Source organism: Leopardus geoffroyi, chromosome A3, assembly GCF_018350155.1.
Source record: "Leopardus geoffroyi isolate Oge1 chromosome A3, O.geoffroyi_Oge1_pat1.0, whole genome shotgun sequence".
NCBI classification, from domain to species: domain Eukaryota; kingdom Metazoa; phylum Chordata; class Mammalia; order Carnivora; family Felidae; genus Leopardus; species Leopardus geoffroyi.
In genome coordinates this window covers 69,615,919-69,636,300 of record NC_059336.1, presented here as the reverse complement: position 1 = coordinate 69,636,300, position 20,382 = coordinate 69,615,919, and the positions used below count along the sequence as shown (strand labels likewise).

General features: G+C 33.8%; 1 protein-coding gene across 28 annotated transcripts in view; it reads left to right on the top strand.

Moving 5' to 3' along the window:
• The window catches only part of NRXN1 (neurexin 1), a 1,133,918-nt gene that overhangs the window by 512,069 nt on the left and 601,467 nt on the right, over positions 1–20,382 (top strand). For 19 of the 28 annotated variants that reach the window (XM_045446002.1, XM_045446003.1, XM_045446012.1 and 16 more), the window contains 2 exons: positions 3,496–3,699; positions 6,260–6,286. In XM_045446002.1, coding sequence (XP_045301958.1) covers positions 3,496–3,699; positions 6,260–6,286 — 231 coding nt within the window. Of the gene's footprint in view, positions 1–3,495; positions 3,700–6,259; positions 6,287–16,207; positions 16,213–20,382 lie in introns of those variants that run through there. The other 9 variants (XM_045446007.1, XM_045446025.1, XM_045446019.1 and 6 more) reach the window with 2 other exon arrangements.

The window sequence follows — 20,382 nt, the reverse complement described above, 5'->3', positions numbered from 1 at the left end:
GTAAAATGATTTTACTAATGTGAAAGGATGCTGCCAAATAGCATAACCTTCAAATGTCAGAATGCTGTTTACCATTTATTTGGCAACTCTAGACTCCAACCTTGTGCATTTTCCACTTCTTGTCTAATTAAACATTAACTCTAATTATGAGGACTCATTTACGTGTTCATCTGTCATTTATCAACAAGTTATTTTCACATTGAGAATTATTTAACCTGTACTCAAGTTTTATTACTTTGCTATGTTATTTCATCCCTGCAGTTTTTTTGGAGAATGTTATGGGCTAATGATCCTGATTATTGTTCTACTTCAGATTGTATTTCATACTATATTCATGATCCACTGTCAGCCATCTATATTTCTAAATAGTTTTTAATCAAATGAAGCTACATTTTATAGATTATAAATCATTTTTAAATGTGATTATTGAATAATAGAGACAGCTTTACACAGTAAATGAATAGAGGAGAAAAACTAACAACATTTTCATTCTTTTATCAATATGATACCAAAGTAAATGAGCAATTCATAATGGTTTTTAAATGTCTATTCAGGTGTTTGTACTCTATAGATATGGACGATGTTTAGCTATAGTTTAGGAAAGTAAGTAGTAAAGATCACATTTCTTTTATGATTATTCAAGAAACACTTTTTTTCCCAGAGTTCACCACAACTTTATAATGATGCTTTAATTATTTTTTTTAGTAAACTACTAGTAGCTTTTTTTTTAGGAAGCTTCTTATCTAATAATAAAAATATGTGTTACAATATAGAAACTCTATATTTTAAAATATTTTAAAAATCCTATTAAGATCATATTTTATTTTCTCAAAATCAGGTCAGTGCCTAGCCACAGAACTTGTATTTTGATAAATGGACCTGATTCCTAGTCTGTCTTCTGTAGCACAACTATGTCCTTCAAAGTATAATTCAGCCAATATTTTGTTCACATACATTATCAAAATTAGATTCCACTTACAAGAGGCAGAGTAAATACTTAATTTCTTTAGTATTCTTAAGTTCGGGAGAGCATTTATGTAAGCTTGATATCCAAATTGAAATAAGCACTTTCATACATCTTGAGTATCAATAAGTACTTCAATTAAGTACTTAGTGAGGCTCCCCTGTGTGTCTGGCCCTTTTCCGGGCACTCAGTTGCTGCTAGAACAATGTATAGGACAGCCTAAGCTCTGCCTTCATGACACTTAGTTTCTAGAGGGTGAAAAATATACAATATACAAATAAGAAATGGTAATTTTTGAAAAAAAATGGTAAGTAGATACAGAATAACTGGAGGGGGGATCACTGAGGTGTAGAACGGACCTCTTGAAGTCACATTTGACTGGAGACCTGAATGTTAAAGGAACCAACCACATAAAGATTTGGGCTTATGCCTTCTAAGACAGAGAGATCCACAAGTGCAAGTCCTTGACTGAGAGATGAAATCCGTGTGACTGGAGTTTACTAAACGAGGAGCGCAGATGCTAAAAGCTGATGCTGTTGAGAAGGGCTGGGGCCGGATCACAGAGAACATTCTAGGTAGAAAAGGAGTATAGCTTTTGTTCCAACTGCAGTAGGAAACAATGGTGGGAATTGGGGGACATAGTTTAAGCAATGTAGGGATATAATCTAATTTGCTTCTTTAAAAGTTAGCTTGGCTGCTGTGTATAGGAAGAAAAAGTAGAAATAAAGAAACAAATGAGAGAGCTATTCTAGTTGGTCTAGGTGGAAGATGAGAGCAGAGCCAGAGGTACTTAAATGGTAAGGTAAGCGAGCAATTCAGGAAATGGTTTGGATTTAGAGCCTACAAGACTTGCAGACTCTCACATAGATTGGGCATGGCAGAGAGATTAAGAGAGAAATCAGAACAGCTAAATTCTGAGCAATGAGATTATGCCATTTACTGACACAGAGAACATTGGTGAAGGATCTTGGGAAATTGGTTCATTTGAGGGGTGCCTATAGTATTCAGACTGGAAATATTAAGTGAGCAATGGATGAAGGTGCTCAGAAGTCAGGGCTGGTAATAAATCTTAGGGGGAATTGGCCAAGATCTCTGAAGTGAAGGGGTAGGTAGAAGAGAAGAGCACCAAGGAGGGAGACCTGGAACCTTCCATACTTTATCAGTTCTGGATGTGTGTTCAGTCTCATGATGACAACTAATGACTAAAGTCCATCCGAAGCAATATTTGACTCTCCTTACTTTTTGAAAGGCAAATTTGCAAAACTACAACTCCAGAATATACTCTTAATTAACAAACACAACTGTTTCAGTAAAGCTAATTGTTGTGCCCTGTAAATGGGCGAAATAATGAGAATTGCCTAGTTTGTTTTAATTCGAGGTAGCTTTTCTTTTATTAAACGGTATTCTGTGGTATCAAAACCAATGAGAAGCAGAATTACTCATACTTGTTTTGCAATCTTCCACCACCATATGGTGTTTAACATTAAAGGATACTGACCATTTCTTAAAGCAGTCAATTTGTGATCATCAGTTTCTGCTGTGCTCTTCTTTATGTGTTTAATACAGTAGTAAGCACCTTCTGTCTTAAAGCAATCCACTTTAGTTTGGTAGCACACACCCAGGCAAGCTCTGCAGACCCACCCCATGCTTACTCAATATCACCAAAGTGCATAGTTATTGACTTTTGGTGATAGCTTAACATTTTCAGAACACCAGGGTAGTGCTTACAAATGATGTTGTCAGTTACGCCTTACTTGTAAAGAAACCTTAAAATGAATTTTCAGTTTGTGTGTTTGTAAAACTTAATTGCCTTGTTAAACATAGCAACTCAGAAGAAGCATCGCCTGTTGTTTGGACATGCTATTTTTTCCTCTTTTTTTGAATATCACTTTTGGTAAAAGGTTGACCTTATTCCTATACTTAAGTCATTTCTTTTTCTTTCTTCTTCTTCTTTTTTTTTTTTTTTTTTTTTTTTTTTGATCACATTCAGGCAGAGATTATGAAAGAAGGTAATAGTAACTCCTTTTAGAATCTTGGACTTTTTGGGTAGGCGAGGGCCTTAGAGACCCTCTCATTTTGCTGATGAAAGATTTGGAGCTAAGGCAAATTTCATACAACAAGTCAGTGGCCTAGCTGTATACAACATTTATTAAATAATTGCTAGTGCTTCAAACCAGTCTTACGCTGCGGCTACGCACAAAAGAATGTGATCTCTACCCTTGAGAAGGGAAACACATACATACACTTTGACAATCCCAAATGACTCCTGCTACAGATAGAAAGTGCTATGGAAACAAAAAGGGAAATGCAGCCATCCCTGTGTCTGTACACTAGCAGATTCTTCACAGAAGTTGTCTTTACTGTGACTTTTCTTTGGGGCTTAAAAAAAAAAAAAAAGCTCATTTCTGAGGATGAGTTGAGTTTGTAGTGTTGTGTTCTATCTGGAAGCCATTGTGGGTCACACTTTTCCTTCTCAAAGTGTAAATGCACGAAACTGACCAAGAACTTTTATATTCATTTCTCTTCCATAGAGGCAACGGTTCTGAGCTACGATGGGAGTATGTTTATGAAAATCCAGCTCCCGGTGGTGATGCACACAGAGGCTGAAGATGTGTCCTTACGGTTCCGATCACAGCGTGCATACGGCATTCTCATGGCAACCACTTCTAGAGATTCAGCAGACACCCTCCGCCTGGAGCTGGATGCAGGGCGTGTGAAACTGACGGTCAATCTAGGTAACAACCTGCCTTCCCCCATAAAACTAATACTGTTCACTTTTTGTTCAGTTTTGCCTGCAAACATTTATCAAGTAGCCTGTTTTGCCATGGAAAGTTATAACACTTAATGGTCTCATGTTCATCATTTAAGTTAATTTAGGTTTTGGGGGCATCTTTTTATTATTTTCATTTTGTTTAACATAATTTACCATTTTGTGATTTCTACCACTGAGGGTTCTTAAAAGGGAAGCCATATGTATCAAAGAGGTTAATTGAAAATATAAATTATTAGGCTTGAAGAAGCCTCAATTTTGATTGTTATGTTTACTTACAGTCCGATTTGCTATAGACCCCATCCCCTTTCAGATAAATAAAAATCCGCCTACTTTTACTTAGATAACATATTTACAAAATATCAAATTTCTATTTTGTGATCAACAAGTTGCTTTGACTCTACCCTCTGGGCTTCTCCTTTGAATAGTGACCTTTGTGGTACCCCATCTTTTCTGTTTGGAAATACTGTGTGGTGATATTTTGCTATCAAACAGCAATCCACAACCCTTCAATGCCCAAAGTCTGCGGCCCGTAGCAAACAGCCATGAGAACACTAAAAACACAGACTCTTCTACAGAGAAATAATGCTTTCCTGCTTAATTGTAGCGTTAGGGAAGAGTTACTACAGTAAAACCTCAATAAGCTGTATGAAATACGGGGGAAGGCTAGGCTGAATTAAGAAAGAGTCTGAATTGTAGACTTAAAAAATTTACACAGTTTTGTTTTCAATTACATTGAAAAACACAAATTAATAGCTAGAAAGGCTTAGTAAGGAAAGGTTTTACTAGGCTAATTTTAACGGGTGGATAAGAGTTATCCATAATTAGGATGTTGTTTCATGAAAGTTGTGCAGTCAGCATACAGTGAAGTACTGGAGATCAGTTTTCTTCCTGAACTTGGTCGTTTAAAACTTGTTTGTTTAATTTTTCTCAGGCAATCTCTGTTCTTACCAAAGAATTATAAATATTCTGCCCAATAAGTTGCATTATTATCATTAACTCCAGGAGGAGTACAAATTAATGAGGTTTTACTGTAATTCCCGGAAGTGATAAACATGCACAATAATACATAAATGGAGAAAGAAAAATAAAATTTGAAACCTAGATTTACAAAGAGAGTAGTAAAATGTGATGAGCGTAAGGCATTTGTGGAAACCCTACCTACATTTTCAAATTGTGCTGGGCAGAATGGTAGCTCATAAAATATAAAATTATTTCAGTGATAGCTTATTACATACAATTACTTTCAATTAATATTAGTTACATTAAGTTAAATTAAAAGGGTGTTTTTTAAAGACCACTGAAGAACACACTGCACTCTCATTTACTGTTCTGTTAGAGTTCCCTCTAGTGGCAATGATAGGTTATTACAACAAATCAAAAGAAATCGCCTAATAGCAGTAAAGGGGCTGCTAGCCAAAGTGGAAACACTTATGGGTATTTTCCAACAGCAAAGCATTCTGTGGAAAGAGTTGTGTAGGTGCTGGTCCTTGGCTGTTTGCAACCACTTTTCTGATGCGGTTGACGACACATGACAAACTCAGCTATATGGAAACAGAATCTAGGTTTTTTTATTTTTCATGTTTCCCCAAAGGCATTAAATACTACAACAAAACCCAGCAAATATTTATCTATACATAAAATAAACATAAGACATCCCACGCAGTCCTTTAAAGATAACCCTTATAATTACAGTCTGTGTTATTCACATCAGCTGTTCTGCTCTTAGAGAATCTGCTTTTGTATAAGAAGAAAGTATAAGAAAAGGAAAATCAATAGTAGTGTTAACCATGACACTTATTACATAAAGATAACATTGTTAGCTACTAAGAGAAGCATAGGCTTGTGTGCTCTGAAGAATGACACTACTCCTTAGCCCCTGGAGGTTTCTAAAGGAAAACACAGTTGTTTTAATAAACAACTTCGATTAATAAAGGGCATGGAATCCAACCAACATCTGGCTGTTTACCTTTTTTTGCCTAAGCAAATAACAACAACAACAACAACAACACATTAGAGTGAAGTGAGAATAATTCAACTTGCTCTCCATTTTGACCACCACAATTCTCAAGAGTTCTGTTGGCCTTTGTGGGATATTACTCTTTGAAGGTCCAAGATGTCTGAGCCTAGCTGAGCTTGCACTGCACCCCATTGTGACGGAGCACTTTTTAATTATGCTGAAAACAAGAATATGTTCTTTCACAGATGGGGAGAAAGTTGCAGCCAGTCTAAGCCAAGCATCTTTGACAGTTAACAACTCTTTATTTCACTTAGATTTGTCACCATGTAGCTTTGTTTGAATTGGCCATTTAAAAAAAAAAAAAAAGACCTTCTATCATTGTTTCCAATGTGAAGTTTTATAACAATGAATCTGGGTTCTAGAAGTATGTAAAGAATAAATGATATAGAGTGGCCATATTTGCATGTGTCTGTCCCCGGAAGGGTGGACTGTGATTTTATTGGATGTCTGCAGCTATTACCTTGAAGGATAAATTTTCATTTTTCATCTATTCTTCCCCATCTAGATTGTATCAGGATTAACTGTAATTCCAGTAAGTGCCTATTCAAAATTTTTAAAATGTTATTCCTCCATTATGATGTAAGCTAGTCCAGAAAAAAATGAGAGCAAGAGAAAGACGCTTATAAAACTCATGAATCCACTTTTGAAGTATACCAGTCCATCATCTGGGTTGTAAAAATTCATTTTGAAATCTGTCCAGCTGAAGACTTTCCTGTTGTAGTTCCTACCTGTAAGTGGGAAAAGAAGTAACAATATCTTGTAACAGAAGGTGAACAAACCTCTATAGGCCTTTGAGTGAGGCAAGTAGCATTTGTATTTTGCCTGATCTTGGACTCCAGTAGCTCTCTTCATGACCGAATTAGGAAAATAAAAAATACTCTGGGTCATATTTCCTTCACTTTCTGTTTTTACCTCTTAACTCAAAATACAGAAAAAACATTGAATTCCTTTTGAGAGTTACTATTAAACCCTTTTAAATTCAATCAAAGGTTTACTTAGAAAAATGTATTTTTCAAAGTTATATATATATGTATATGTAAAGAAAATTACTTGCCTAAGAGTTTTCTTGTTTATTAAGAGTATTTACATGATGAATTTTTACATCCTCATCACATATCTGCAAAAATAATCAAAATCCTTCAAATCTGTGATATGCATGCCAAATGATGAGTCAGAAAAGATGCATGGACTGAGTTTTATTTGACTATGGACCGGATAACCTGAAAGGATATAAGGACTGTGATTTTATTTTGAGTTGTAGCATTGCCTTAAGAGTAAATTTATTTTATTTCTTTACATAAATGTTCAGATTTTTTCCTTTCCAGGTTTTGCTACCACATTAAGGAATTTCCTCCAATGATACCAAAGTTGTTAGGTATTTCAACAAAACAGTTCTAACAAGATTCTAATCTCTCATTGTTGTAGTCCCTAAAAACATTTTCTATATCCTTGGAAAATGCTGAATGTGAGTTAATGAAGTCTACTCCCAAAAACATTGACTGTGTTTGCAAATAGCAATGTCATCCTCTGAGGAACAAAACGGTGGTCTTAAACTTACAAAATGAGCTTTATCTAATGAGATATACATACTACTTTCAACACCATGTTTCTTACATCTCAGATTTGTCTTCAAATATTTTAATATTCATTTTAAAGTAACATAAATGTGAATCTTTCCTATCATAGCAATAAAAAGATAACTGAATCATGACTTATGAGAAATTACATTGATAAACTATCACACACACCATGAACTATCGTCTCAAACAGAACAGTTCCTGAAACAATCTCTCAAAGCTCTCATACAAGTGGGATTTTTTAAGTGTGCATCATCTCCTCTCAAACCCCATCCCCCACTTCCTGGGAAGGAGCACAGATTTTGCGAGTATAACCCCATGGTCCAGTCTGCTTTCAGTTCTTGGGCACTGATGCAGACAAAGCAGCAATCACAAAATATTTTTCCAAGGTCCGATTGTGCCTCAGTGGAGTTATAGATGTTCTTGATACTTGCTGAGTCTTAGAAAATAATGTGAGGAAAATATTCCTTTCTAGATTCCTGTTTTATGTACTCTTGTTTATTTATATTAAGCATACAATAAAGCATGGATTTTTAAATTTATAATATGGAACTCTGTGAACTCTAGTATTTGGCTTTCTAGTATGGGAATTAACCAAATCAAATGTAATTCCTTGTTTTCTAGCTCTGCAAATTGTTTTTGTTTTTGTTTTTATTTTTGAAAAATATAGTTGTAGTCTAATCACCCTTGTTAGACACTTCTCTTCATTTGGCTTGTATTATGAGGTTCTAATATTAAGCTTAGTCTTTTTTTTTTCCCTCTGGATATTCCACAGAATAATACCTTTGAGGACAAAGGTTTTTGCTGGTTAGTGAGATTTTTTCCCTTTTTAAGGAGTATGCCTTACATATACATTATTTGAAATCAATGAATGATTGTGAGCTTTCACTGCACACTTCGGACAGGACTGCAAATGCCTTAACTTGACAGCAGTCACTGGAAAGAACATTCCATGAGCAGGTAACATTTTAATTTTCTTTTGCCTTTATTTTACTTGGGGAATAGTGGGCAGATGTGGCAAGAACCCCAAGTTCCATCAAGAATTCATGTTATTACTCAACTTTAGGAGAGGGAGGAATTTGCATATCAAATAATGCAAATCTAACACACAGTGACTAAATAAGCAGAGATTTCCACCTGGAGTGCATTTCCTACCCAGTAAAAATATAAATTAAAATATCTGTATCTCAGTATAACTTGTAGTTTGAGAGATTGATTTATTAAACTTATCCCCTGTGAGCTCTAAGTTTGTCTGAAACCGAGATGAATGTACATTTATTAAATCACAGCCATCTGCCACCACCGTCTCTAAAAATTATATCATACTTAGAATATTAACTATATATGAAATTAATATGACATACCTCACGTGATGTCTTTTAAGAAAATTTCTGCAGCAAATATGCAAACTATAACACAAAAGATTATCTTACGTTGAGAATTAATATTAAACTCCCAATTATTAAGGTTGGATGGAAACCTTTTCAAATTTCTCTACACTTCCTCAGAATTGCTCTGCTGTTTCTTTTGGTCACTCCGTCCTTCTTCATCCCTGCCCCCCAGTTTAGAGCAGATGTTGCTTGATAAGGGAAAGAAGAGCTAGCTGCTTGTATTCAGACCTGTGGGACTATAAGAGATGGCAAATGAGTTTCTTTCTCAACCATTTCTGTATCAGTAGTTTAGATGCAGCAATAGAAACTTCAGTGGACAGGCCAGAGCACCGCCTTTTGTTCAGGTCCCTGGGGGAAAGGGCAGCTTTGAATTCCAGAGTCCATCTCTGTCAGATTCTTTGTTTCCACCATTTTCACCCTCATAGGAAAAGCTGTCAAGAATTTTTAAATGGAAAGAGAGCCCGTTTTCATTTAAAAATCAAAAGCTTATTTTCATGTGTGGAGAGGGTACTTTTTTTAAAAAAAAAACAAAACTGTCTCTATGAATAGTGGTAATATCAGTGTCAAAATATATGCTTTGATCTTTCAGATTACAAATGAAATGTCACTGCACACAATCCCAAACCAATCCCAGATCTCTGACAGCCATTAGCTTATATCATTGCTAAAATATATTTGTCGTGTGCAATTGGAATTAAATTAAGGTCAGTCTGTGTAGATTCATGGCCTGGAAGGTGAGCACAGAAGTATATTATCTATCACTCTCCATTCTCCTGTATCCAGGATAGAAATAAAGGAAGAGTCAGAATACTCTTGCCTTTCAGTCAACTGCAGTATTGAGAACAACAGTCTGCCATCATAAAATAATCGTGTATGGAAGTTGCTTAAAGAACCACCATCTTTTAATGCATATCATTTCTTCTCTGGACAGTACTTCAAAAATGTAGATGAGACTTTAAAGTCACATTCTTCTAAAACATGAAGGGGAAAGAAAAGTATTTGGATTAATTTTAAAAAAGATATGTTCTAGATTATTTTACAAAAAATAATTATTGTAGAAAAATACACTAGTACAAACTAATCATTAAGAAATTATTACCAAGAAAATCCAAATCAGACTGAATAGTCCTTTCTGACTGACACATGAATTATTTGCTTGAAAAGGTGTGCTTGACAGTCTCTTCTTTAGTTTCATATTAATGGATTTAATATGTCTTTTAAAAACTATGAGGATTATAAAGGAAATTTTCTAATCCTTAGGAAATTATCTAAAATGCATTATTAGTAGGATCCACACAGGCCATCATTCTTATTATGTATTTTTTCTTGTTTGCCAAAGTACATAGCCTAAAATCTTGGTTAACTCTGGGATAGAGTTACCAAGACAATCTCAGTCTTAAAGTTGGTGTCCAATAGTTCCCTATAATACTTCCAAACTCATTAGGCTATGTGTTTCTCTATATTTTTTTCTGAAAATTGGGCCTTTGTAGTGATATACTGCATCTTTAAATTGTCCCAAATTTTATACTTTCTCTCTTATCTTAGTAACCTTAAAAATAATTAATGCTGTAATCTTTAAACTATTTCATTGAAAATTTGAAAACAACACTTGTTCCTATCAACTCTAGGTGAATCCTAATTGTCACGTAAATAAATAAATATATAGTGGATGCAGGGAGACTCTTGTGCTTTTGTTTTTGTTAGTTTTCTTTCTTTTATTTATTTTTTGTTTACTTGTTTTTATCTTTTCAAATCAATGATGTAATGACAGAATGTCCTTCTTGCCCACAGGAAGGCATGGGACCACCTCTGCATCCATATAAAACATTGATTTTAATATAAACACATGATCTCTGATGTCTGTTTTGCGTGTTTGCATTATTTTGGTTTCTTTGTGCCTTGTTTATGTGTCTCTTCTCCTGCCCACTTGATGTCTCTTCCTACCAAGATTTACTCTTCTTCTCCACTACCAACATTGTTTCTCCTGTTCTGTTTCTTCTTGTTTTCTTACAAAAATAAAAATTCTCTGGGTTGAAAAAAATATTTTAGTAGGCCGGCCCTCCAACTATTTTTGGCTTCTCACAGGAAATGGTTTATCTAATGCAAAGACAACAAAATTACAGATGACATTAATGTGGACAAAGTGTCAGGGGTTAAAGTTCAATTCCTTTTATTTGCAGTTCGGTGTCTAAAGTATTCCAGAGGGAAAGAGAATGTGAGGCCGAGTACTTAACCTCACTTTGCACTCGGATAGAGTGAAGAAACACTCTGAATAGTGTTATTGGAAAATGTACTGTGATGGATGTCTGGAGTGGATAATAAGATCTTTGTATTATCATTTTATTACCAGAATGAAAAGATCAACTGGATATTAGTTATCACCCATTTTTTTTTTATGTGGTAAAAATGGAAAGCAATAAAAGAATGCAAAATGTCAACCAGTGGCACTTAAGCTATATTAGATTGCTTTGATCAGGCTGCCATTTGGCAAGCTACTTAAAAAGATAAGAGGAAATTTCTGGGGGCTGGCTCTTGTTAGTACAAAATGAATGTTCAGTTCAGAGCAGCTGCCTGGTGCCTAAAGAGCAGACAACTGAGAAAGGGAATCATGTGCCTCAGTCCCCACACAATAGTTGCCTGATTGGTAGAGTTGTGTGAGTCCTTGCTTCTCGTCACTGGTGCTGTCCATCCGCCTAGGACAGGAGCTGCTCAAGGAATAAAGGGAGATGATTATATAAATACAGAACTCAAGAGTTTTTTGCTTTTTTGTTTTTTAGTTATTGTTATTAGTTATTTTTGGTTTGTTTTTTTTTAAATGAAAGTAGATATGAAGGAAAAGAAAATAAAAGACAATTTTTATATGATTGTTTTAGGCAAAACTCTAGCATTAGATTTCTGATTAAAAAAAACAAATAGCCAAAATAGGCAAAGGGAATTGGCACATGATAATGAGTCTTTAGAATAATATCAGAATTGGAATGAAATTTAAAGGTACGCCCAGTTGGATTGTCCACATTTTACATTTATGAGAATTATAAACAAGAGTATAGTTTTTCCTTGCACATTTAAATGGCTACATAGATTAGACAAATCTTAGTGTGAGCGTCTGATAAGTAGAAGATTTGGGTCCATTTTTGTGAACAATTAGTCTGTTCATTGCTTTTGTACAAATACAAAATGCTGCAGTGTTTTAAATGTGTGCAGGTTAAGAATTCCTCTTGAAATCAACTCAATTATTAATTGATTGGCTGAAGCATTTTCTGATTCTGCTGTGAAAGGCTGTATTCAAAGTGACACAGAATTTCTGATTAGTGTGGACCGAATTCATCAAATTCTCTTTCATGGTTTAAAGTTGGCATTATCACAATGGCCTAGGTAGATATTCTCAGAAAGGCCTAGGAAGTTTCAGAAGAAACATTCAAACTTGGTATTCCCTTGGTTTCTGCGAAAAGGAATTTTTCTTATATGCAACCAAATATCACCAAATGACCACAGCCTGTCATTCAGATGTTTTTGTTTGTCGTGTTATTAGAAAAATTTGGTTTCTGAATATCCACCACTTCCTTCACAGTGTTGAGTGTCTGTTTTCTTTTCCATTTATTTATTTATTTATTTATTTATTTATTTATTTATTTATTTTATTATTATTTTTTTAAATTTATATCCAAGTTAGTTAGCACATGGTGCAACAATGACTTCAGGAGTAGATTCCTTAGTGTCCCTTACCCATTTATCCCATCCCCCCTTCCCACAACCCCTCCTGTAACCCTCAGTTTGTTCTCCATATTTATGAGTCTCTTCTGTTTTGTCCCCCTCCCTGTTTTTATATTATTTTTCTTTCTCTTCCCTTATGTTCATCTGTTTTGTCTCTTAAAGAACTCATATAATTGAAGTCATAAGATTTTTGTCTTTCTCTGACTGACTCATTTCACTTAGCATAATATCCTCCAGTTCCATCCACATAGTTGCAAATGGCAAGATTTCATTCTTTTTGATTGCTGAGTAATACTTCATTGTGTATATATATATATATACATATATATATATATATATATATATATATATATATATATATATATATATGTATACCACATCTTCTTTATCCATTCATCCATCGATGGACATTTGGGCTCTTTCCATACTTCGGCTATTGTTGATAGTGCTGCTATAAACATTGGGGTTCATGTGCCCCTTTGAAACAGCATCCCTGTATCCCTTGGATAAATACCTAGTAGATCAATTGCTGGGTCGTAGGGTAGTTTTATTTTTAATTTTTTGAGGAAACTCCATACTGTTTTCCAGAGTGGTTGCACCAGTTTGCATTCCCATATGTATTTCTTTTGGTAGGGATGTAACATTCCCATATTTATCATTGACCCAGAAAATCAAGGATAGAAATTTAAATCAGGTATCTCTTGTCATTAATAAGACTTTTATTAATTTTTTGCACTTAGTTTATCTCATTGTGAGATAGATGATTAGAATTTCGTTCATTTTAAAGAAAACAATAATAATTTTCTGTATTTGGAGAATTTGGTCTTTTTACTTATGTGCCCTGATTTAAGTATCATAGAGAACTAACTCCTAAAATATCAAAAAAGACTAAAATGAACTCATTGACTTCTATTTAAAACAATCTGCAGTTTTTAGGACAGCCTTAATGTTCAAGGATGATCTAAAGTGCCAAGCCACCACACTCATTTTACTAGTGTGCACAAATATAGATTAGAAAATTTTGTACAAGTTTTGTATTCCTGATTTTATTCAAAAGAAAGCCACTAATAATTTATATCCTATCAATTGATTATCTATCAGAGAATATGAAAACATATCTTATGATCATGGCTTTCAGTCCCTCATATAGTCCCTAGAGAGAAATTAGGTATCTGCTACCTGCTCAAATAGATGTATAATTTAAAAGATGAGGACTTTGTCTACCTAACTATGGGTCAGATATGTATGATTAATATAAGCATTCCAACTTAGCTTCCATTTATAGGATTATACACATTCTTAAACACCATGGTTTATGATGCAGAATATGAATGTTTTTTAAATCTTGGAAAACTTAGATTGATAGTTTTAAAAAGTTTTAGTCTTGAAAAATAGGTGTTTTGTTATTTGTTTAATTATTTATATATATTTTACTATCTTATGGAATTGGCAGTGTTTCCTGAGAAAATAGTTCGGCTATATGAAAATGTTTGCATAATTTAAAAATGCTGATTGTTTTTTTTTTTAATTGAGACAAATTGCAAAAATAAAATGTAAAGATTTCATAGCCTAAGTTTCAAAGACATGCTAGGGTTCACATTTAGTAAGTTGGTTTCCCTAAAGATAGACATATATTCAGGTTACATTAGTTTATGAAAGTTTATTATAAGAACACACTAAGAGCAGATATAAACAGGAAATAATTTCAGTCACAACATGACAGGTTTTATGGAGCTTAGAATGAAGAACTAGAAGATTGTTCAACATGCAGTGTGGCTCCATTGGCTCAGGTATTTTGTCATGTTTTCATCCGCTGCCACTAAAGCTCCCTTCTCAATGTTGTGCCATCATGGTGACTTCATTATCATCTGTCTTTTTCTCTGGTACTCCAGCTATTCCTGTTCTCTACACTGACTTGCTTCAGCTTGGTTGTAGCTTCTACTTTTTCATGTCTTCTGCTTCTTCATAGCGTTTCCTCTCTTCCCTCATGGCTTCTGTTCTCTGTGTCCTTCGGCTTTGTGCTACTCCTTTACTAACCGTTGTCTCTATGTAGGTTATGTATTCAAAATCCCCTAGAAAAGAACCTAGTGGATTCACTACTTACTCATATGCTGTTGAGTAGAAATTTCAAATAATGTCACTTCATAAGCTACTGACCAGATTTAGCTTTGGGGGCAGATGCCAACTGGTAACCCAGTCAGCTGTGATCAGAGCAGGGGCTGAAGCCCATATAATATACTCTCCTCAAAGGAATACAAGAACAGCAGATTTTCCACACAAGCATCTTTTCACTAGGGTATGTGATTCAAATGTTTTTACTTTACCCATAAGGATTATGCCCATGAGGATTACAATTTCTTCAACACAGAACTGGCTAACCTGTGGTGTATAAGTCAGCTGGGAAAGGCTCTTTAAATTGGGGGTGGGGGTAATGAATGGGGCCATCAAAGAATTTGAGGATTGAAATGTTCAGTATGCTCAGAACTCTTATCCATTTCTTTCATTTGTTACCAATGGGAGCAAAGAGCAAGATGGATAAGAAGTGCATTATGAAAACAGTTTCCCCAAAGGTAAAGTAAGAAATACTAACAGTATTTAAATTACCATTATTTTTATTCCACTTAATATTGGATTAGTTGTTTGTTGTTCTTTGTTCTTTGAATGCATCACTTATATAGTTGTGAGAATTCTTCACCCTCCCATCACCCTTCCCAGGACATCTGTAAAATTAGACTGAAAATATTTTGTGCATAGTACTATTGAAATAAATTAAATTTCAAAGTCAATTGCCTTTTTCTATGGATGATTATTACAGTTAAAATTCCTTTGGAAATAGGATTGAGGGTAAGAATTATCAATTCCCTTTTTAAAAATTTTGCATACAAAGAATATAGGCAGCCTGTGAATATAGGCACTCATTAAATTGTCAGATAAATGGAAAATATCAACCTATTTGGAAATCAAAAAATTTCCAGTGTAAATAAATGTGCACTACTACAAAATCCAAAGAATCTATGTGAAAATTAAAACCCAAATATTATAGAACTAATATACTATAATGGCATGACTTAAAATTGGTATTACTGATTTTTCATGCATTATGAAGGTGTCCAGTAAAAGAAAATAAAAAATAAATGATTTAATTAGTTATGCAAATCCCCTTGGAATACATACATATTCACCTCATAGTGTTGAAATAGATCAAAATGGAGGTAGAACATGATATTGACTACAATAATATTAAAAAGTAATAAAATAGAAATAATAACCACATAGAATTCTGAAAGTGACAGTATAGGTGATGAGATTCTTGAAGTATCTTAATAATACATTTATAAATTAAATTATTTTATTTGAAGATTCAGTCCAATAAATCAAAATAGAAGCTTTACACTGTCAAAAATAATATTTGGGTAATCGGCCAATTCTTTAAACTGTTCAATGGAGGAAAATTAGCTCAAACAGTAAGCAGTAAAGAAATAATTGGTATCTCCTATTTTTTGAGTGCCAACTGCAAAATTGACAACCACCATAACAAAATGGCTTTTCTGCAGTATTTCTGTAAAAATAACCCTCAAAATGTTTATTGTTCCTGCTATACAGATTGTGGGTAATTTTTCATGTCTTATTTTTGTTCATCATCCATACATTCTAATTTTTCTACAGTGTTTTTTTCTACTCTACCAATTTAAAATATGCAATGAAAGGCAAATAAAAGTAAAGGCTTTGTTAAGATATAATGGAAACCAATCCCACCATTATTTAGGACAATCTAGGTTTATACTACAACATATGTTTGTATTATGGTTTGTATATTTTAAATGTATTTGGAGACTAATTTCCCACCAATGTTGACTTACAAAATAGTCAAATGAGTCTCTTTTCAAGCAATGCTTGGCTCCTAATTAGAAATAATATTCATATTTGGAAGCTAGAGGAAATGAAAAATATAAAAGAGACCATTTCAGTGCTCAGAGAAGTATTTCATTCATATTTTAAATGCCCTTATAACACATAATACTTTGCATGTTACATACTTAATATATAGCACACTGTGTAATATGTGTTTCTTTAAAATATAGGTATAGGATCATGGTCATTTGCAGCCTTTTCTTTTAGCAACAAATTGTAAACAGTATACTCAGAATATGACTATGAGATGTAGTATTTCACAACCTAATCTACTGCTTAGCTTATATTTTATGCCAAAGTAATATAAAGTAGGTCCAGGTTATTGAGCAGGTTGAAGAAAGATAAATAGAGAGGAAACATATATGTACAAAAGTAAGTTTCATTATGATTCATCAGTTATCTCAGAGCAGTCAAATTAAAACTGATTGGAAGCATCTGTGAGCAAGATCTTGAGAAACAGACCATATTGGAATAATCTTGACTGAAAAGATACTTACAGATGCATTGCTATAAATTATCCTTGACTGTAACCCACTAAGCGGAAGCCTGACATAACCTTTTCATAGGAAGATTGACTAGAAGAAGCACACAGACATAACGTTCCTTCTAGCAGCTGGTTGACTAGCTCCAAGGAACCTGCAAGTACTGTTTCCTCAAATTAAGCAAGTTAATGTGGCATAAGATTCAATTGTTAATAACTTGCTATAGTGGGACAAGCACCTTTTAAGAACACTTGATCATAGGAAAGCAGGCCATTCATTTTAGAAGATTTTGACCCAAAGACACCTTCCAATATAGGAGTAATCACAATAGTTTCCTTGTTACTACAATAATGGTTAAATACAATCATACCACTCAATGACTAATTCATAGCAATCAATGACTAAAAAGTTAGCCTGATAAGTAAGTAAGCTAATGATGATAAAAGAAAACAATTAAGTTAGCACTGTCTGTTATTGCATTATTAAAATTCAATGTAAAGAAGGATTTAGTAAATAATCTTATCATTGCTTGGGAAAATGTGTGTTATTATTCCAATTTTTATATCATGGATGAATAAGTTATCATGTGTTACTTGTCCATTACCTTTTTTGATGCAGTCATTGAGGAAAGAAAAAAGATCACAACAAATGAGATACTACAGTTCAAGAGTTCTAAAGATAAAACATTTCCTATCATATTTCTTAGAGTACTTTTTATTAAAAAATAGCTTTGTAATGTTTAAGACAAATACTGAAAAACAGATTATCAAGTATCATAATGGCTTCCCAAGGAAAAGAAAGGAAGGGGATAAATAAATTAACAAAGGCAGGGACTGAAATTTAATTTTCTAATATACTTTTTATTTTGTGGAGAAAGTTTGTTCAAGAATACCCCAAAAATACTGAAGGAGAGCTAAATTTTATAAATTCAATTTTGTATTTAAAGATATTCCAATGGACTTACATTAACAAGATATGGAAAATAAAATACAGGTAAAGCCATCTTTCCTTGTAATATGAAAAAATATGCCTTCTCCTTGGCCTTCTTATAAAACAAAAGTCTATAACTATTATAATAGTGTATTCTGGTGAGTAGTGTTATATTTAATTAAGTAATCTCTGTTTTTTTTACTCTAAACCCATGACTTTTTAGTGAAATATTTAGTCAAATATTTATAAAATTCCAAATGCTCAATGTCTGTATGCTTTTTTCATTTTTTTTCATTCAGATAGCTTGAAATTTTGTAAGTATTGCATAAGATGTGTTAAATCAGTATCAGTATAAATCAATTTAATCCTTTTCATGTTACACCAATGCTGAATACATTTTCTGTTCATAATTCTTACTTAAAATCACATTAACTATTTAGTACTTAATTATACCTGCAAGCTATCCTATTATGTGATAAGCATTTCTTGGAAATGATCTTTTTTCCTTAAAATAAAGTCACAGTCCAAATTTTTTCTTTCAGTGTATTGGGTGTATTTTATTATACTTCTTCCTAAACTTGCCAGTTGAGCTAGATTAGATTTAAGGTGAACTATTTTAAAACATTCTTTGAACGATGTATTTATATAATTTGTGTTCATTTTACTGTGTTGTAAATGTAATTATATTCTTAAAAGGTAATTTATATTTCTTCAAATGTATGTTTTTCACATGAAAATTATTTACATTGAGGTATTTATCCTGGTCTGTCATAAATGGGTACAATCAATGTGAAAGCTATAGAGGCTGCTTCTACTAGATGACTTAAACCTTGTTGATTCATTTGCCTAGAGCTATGATATAAAGCTAGATATGGAGCAGAAGGGGAGACAGCTACATATACTAAAGTTTGTTTTGTAGATAATAGAATGTCCTTGGTGTGAGTTAGGAAAATGGCAGATAAGTCTCTGTAGGGTGTTTCCAGCAGCTCTTCAAGGTTGGATCTTTTTGCAGACAAGGCCCATGTTTTCTTATAATGACTCATTAATTCTTGAATCCCTCAATTCCTGAACCAACTATTTTCTTTGCATTTGGAAGTTATTGACTGCTAGCCTTAGGTCATTTTGCTCTCCCAGGCTCTACACAATATTAAATTTGTTTTCAAGGGAACTGATCAAAAAATCTGTCCAAATAATTAGCCAGATAACTGAGTTACCCAAGTTCTCCAACTGTATGACTTACCGGATTCCATGCTGCCAAATATGACAACAAAGGGATGAAGCTTTCTTATTTCCTAACACTTCTAAGTGAATGTAAGCATTCAAAGTTAACGGAGTTCTTTTTCTTTAACTCTTTGGCTTAATTCAATATCAAGAGATATTTCATCTACCACACACACACACACACACACACACACACACAATCCAACAAACTCTAAACAAGTACACCCATTCAATATACATTTAGTGAATAGTTGTACATTCAAGGCCCTAAGCCATAGATATAGTATATTTTCTTTGAAATTTTAAGCACAGTGAAGGGAAGCTAATAATAATAGTGACAATATAATAGTGATATTATTATTATGTATTATTACCACAACTGAGGACTTACTGTGTAATAGTCATTGCTTTAAATTACTCAAATGCATTAAATCTATTTGTGTTATAAAGTATCTCTATTACTAGCTTATTTTACAGATATAAATACTGAGGCCCAGAGAACTTTAATAGATTACCCAAATTCACACAGTTGGTAACTTATGGAATGCGGATAAAAACTCAACCTGGGAGTCCAGAACACATGCACTAGACCAAGATATACACATTCTAGCACTTATAAATACACAAGGACAGGGACACCTGGATGGCTCCACCAGTTAAGTGTCTGTCTCTTGGTTTTGGCTCAGGTCATGATCTCACAATTCATGAGATCTCTCTCTCTCTCTCTCTCTCTCTCAAAATAAATAAATAAACTTAAAAAAACCCACAAGGACAGATTTAAATAATAATCTAAACAAAACACATAAATGTAATTAATTAGCATGTGACTGTTTTATTTCTCCACAGAAATTAAAATAGTTTATAAAATGCCTTTCTACTGTTGTTCATTTTCATTTTTGAAAAACCAACATCTTGAAGCTCAAAGTCTGGCTTTACATTATTTAGCCAAAGTACTTTTTAATTAGGGAAGGGTGTTTCCAATACTTACAATATAAGGAAGTGTGTCTATCCTTAGGACTCTATAAACATCACCTTGCTTGTACAGAAAAGGCCAGTAGCTGTTCATAAAGGCATTCTGAAGACTTGTCAGGCATGTGAGGAGACGTTAAAGAGGGAGGGAGAAGAGGGAGGAGTTACATGGCTTGGCAGGTAGCTCAGCCTCATGGCTGTTAGGAGGATTATTACTCTGTCACCAAGTCCAAGTCCTGATTGGCACCAGTCCTGGCAGGTAGGAGAGTTCTGAGACAACTCCTCTGATACTCCAGAGGCCTTGCCATTAAGTGCCAACAGATGGGGAAGGTGACCCAACAGTTCCTCTTAAGGGAATAAATGAAGTATTTTGCTTCCAGCCTTGTCTGCATATTTCCAAATACAGAGCTAAATGAAACTTAATAAATAAGC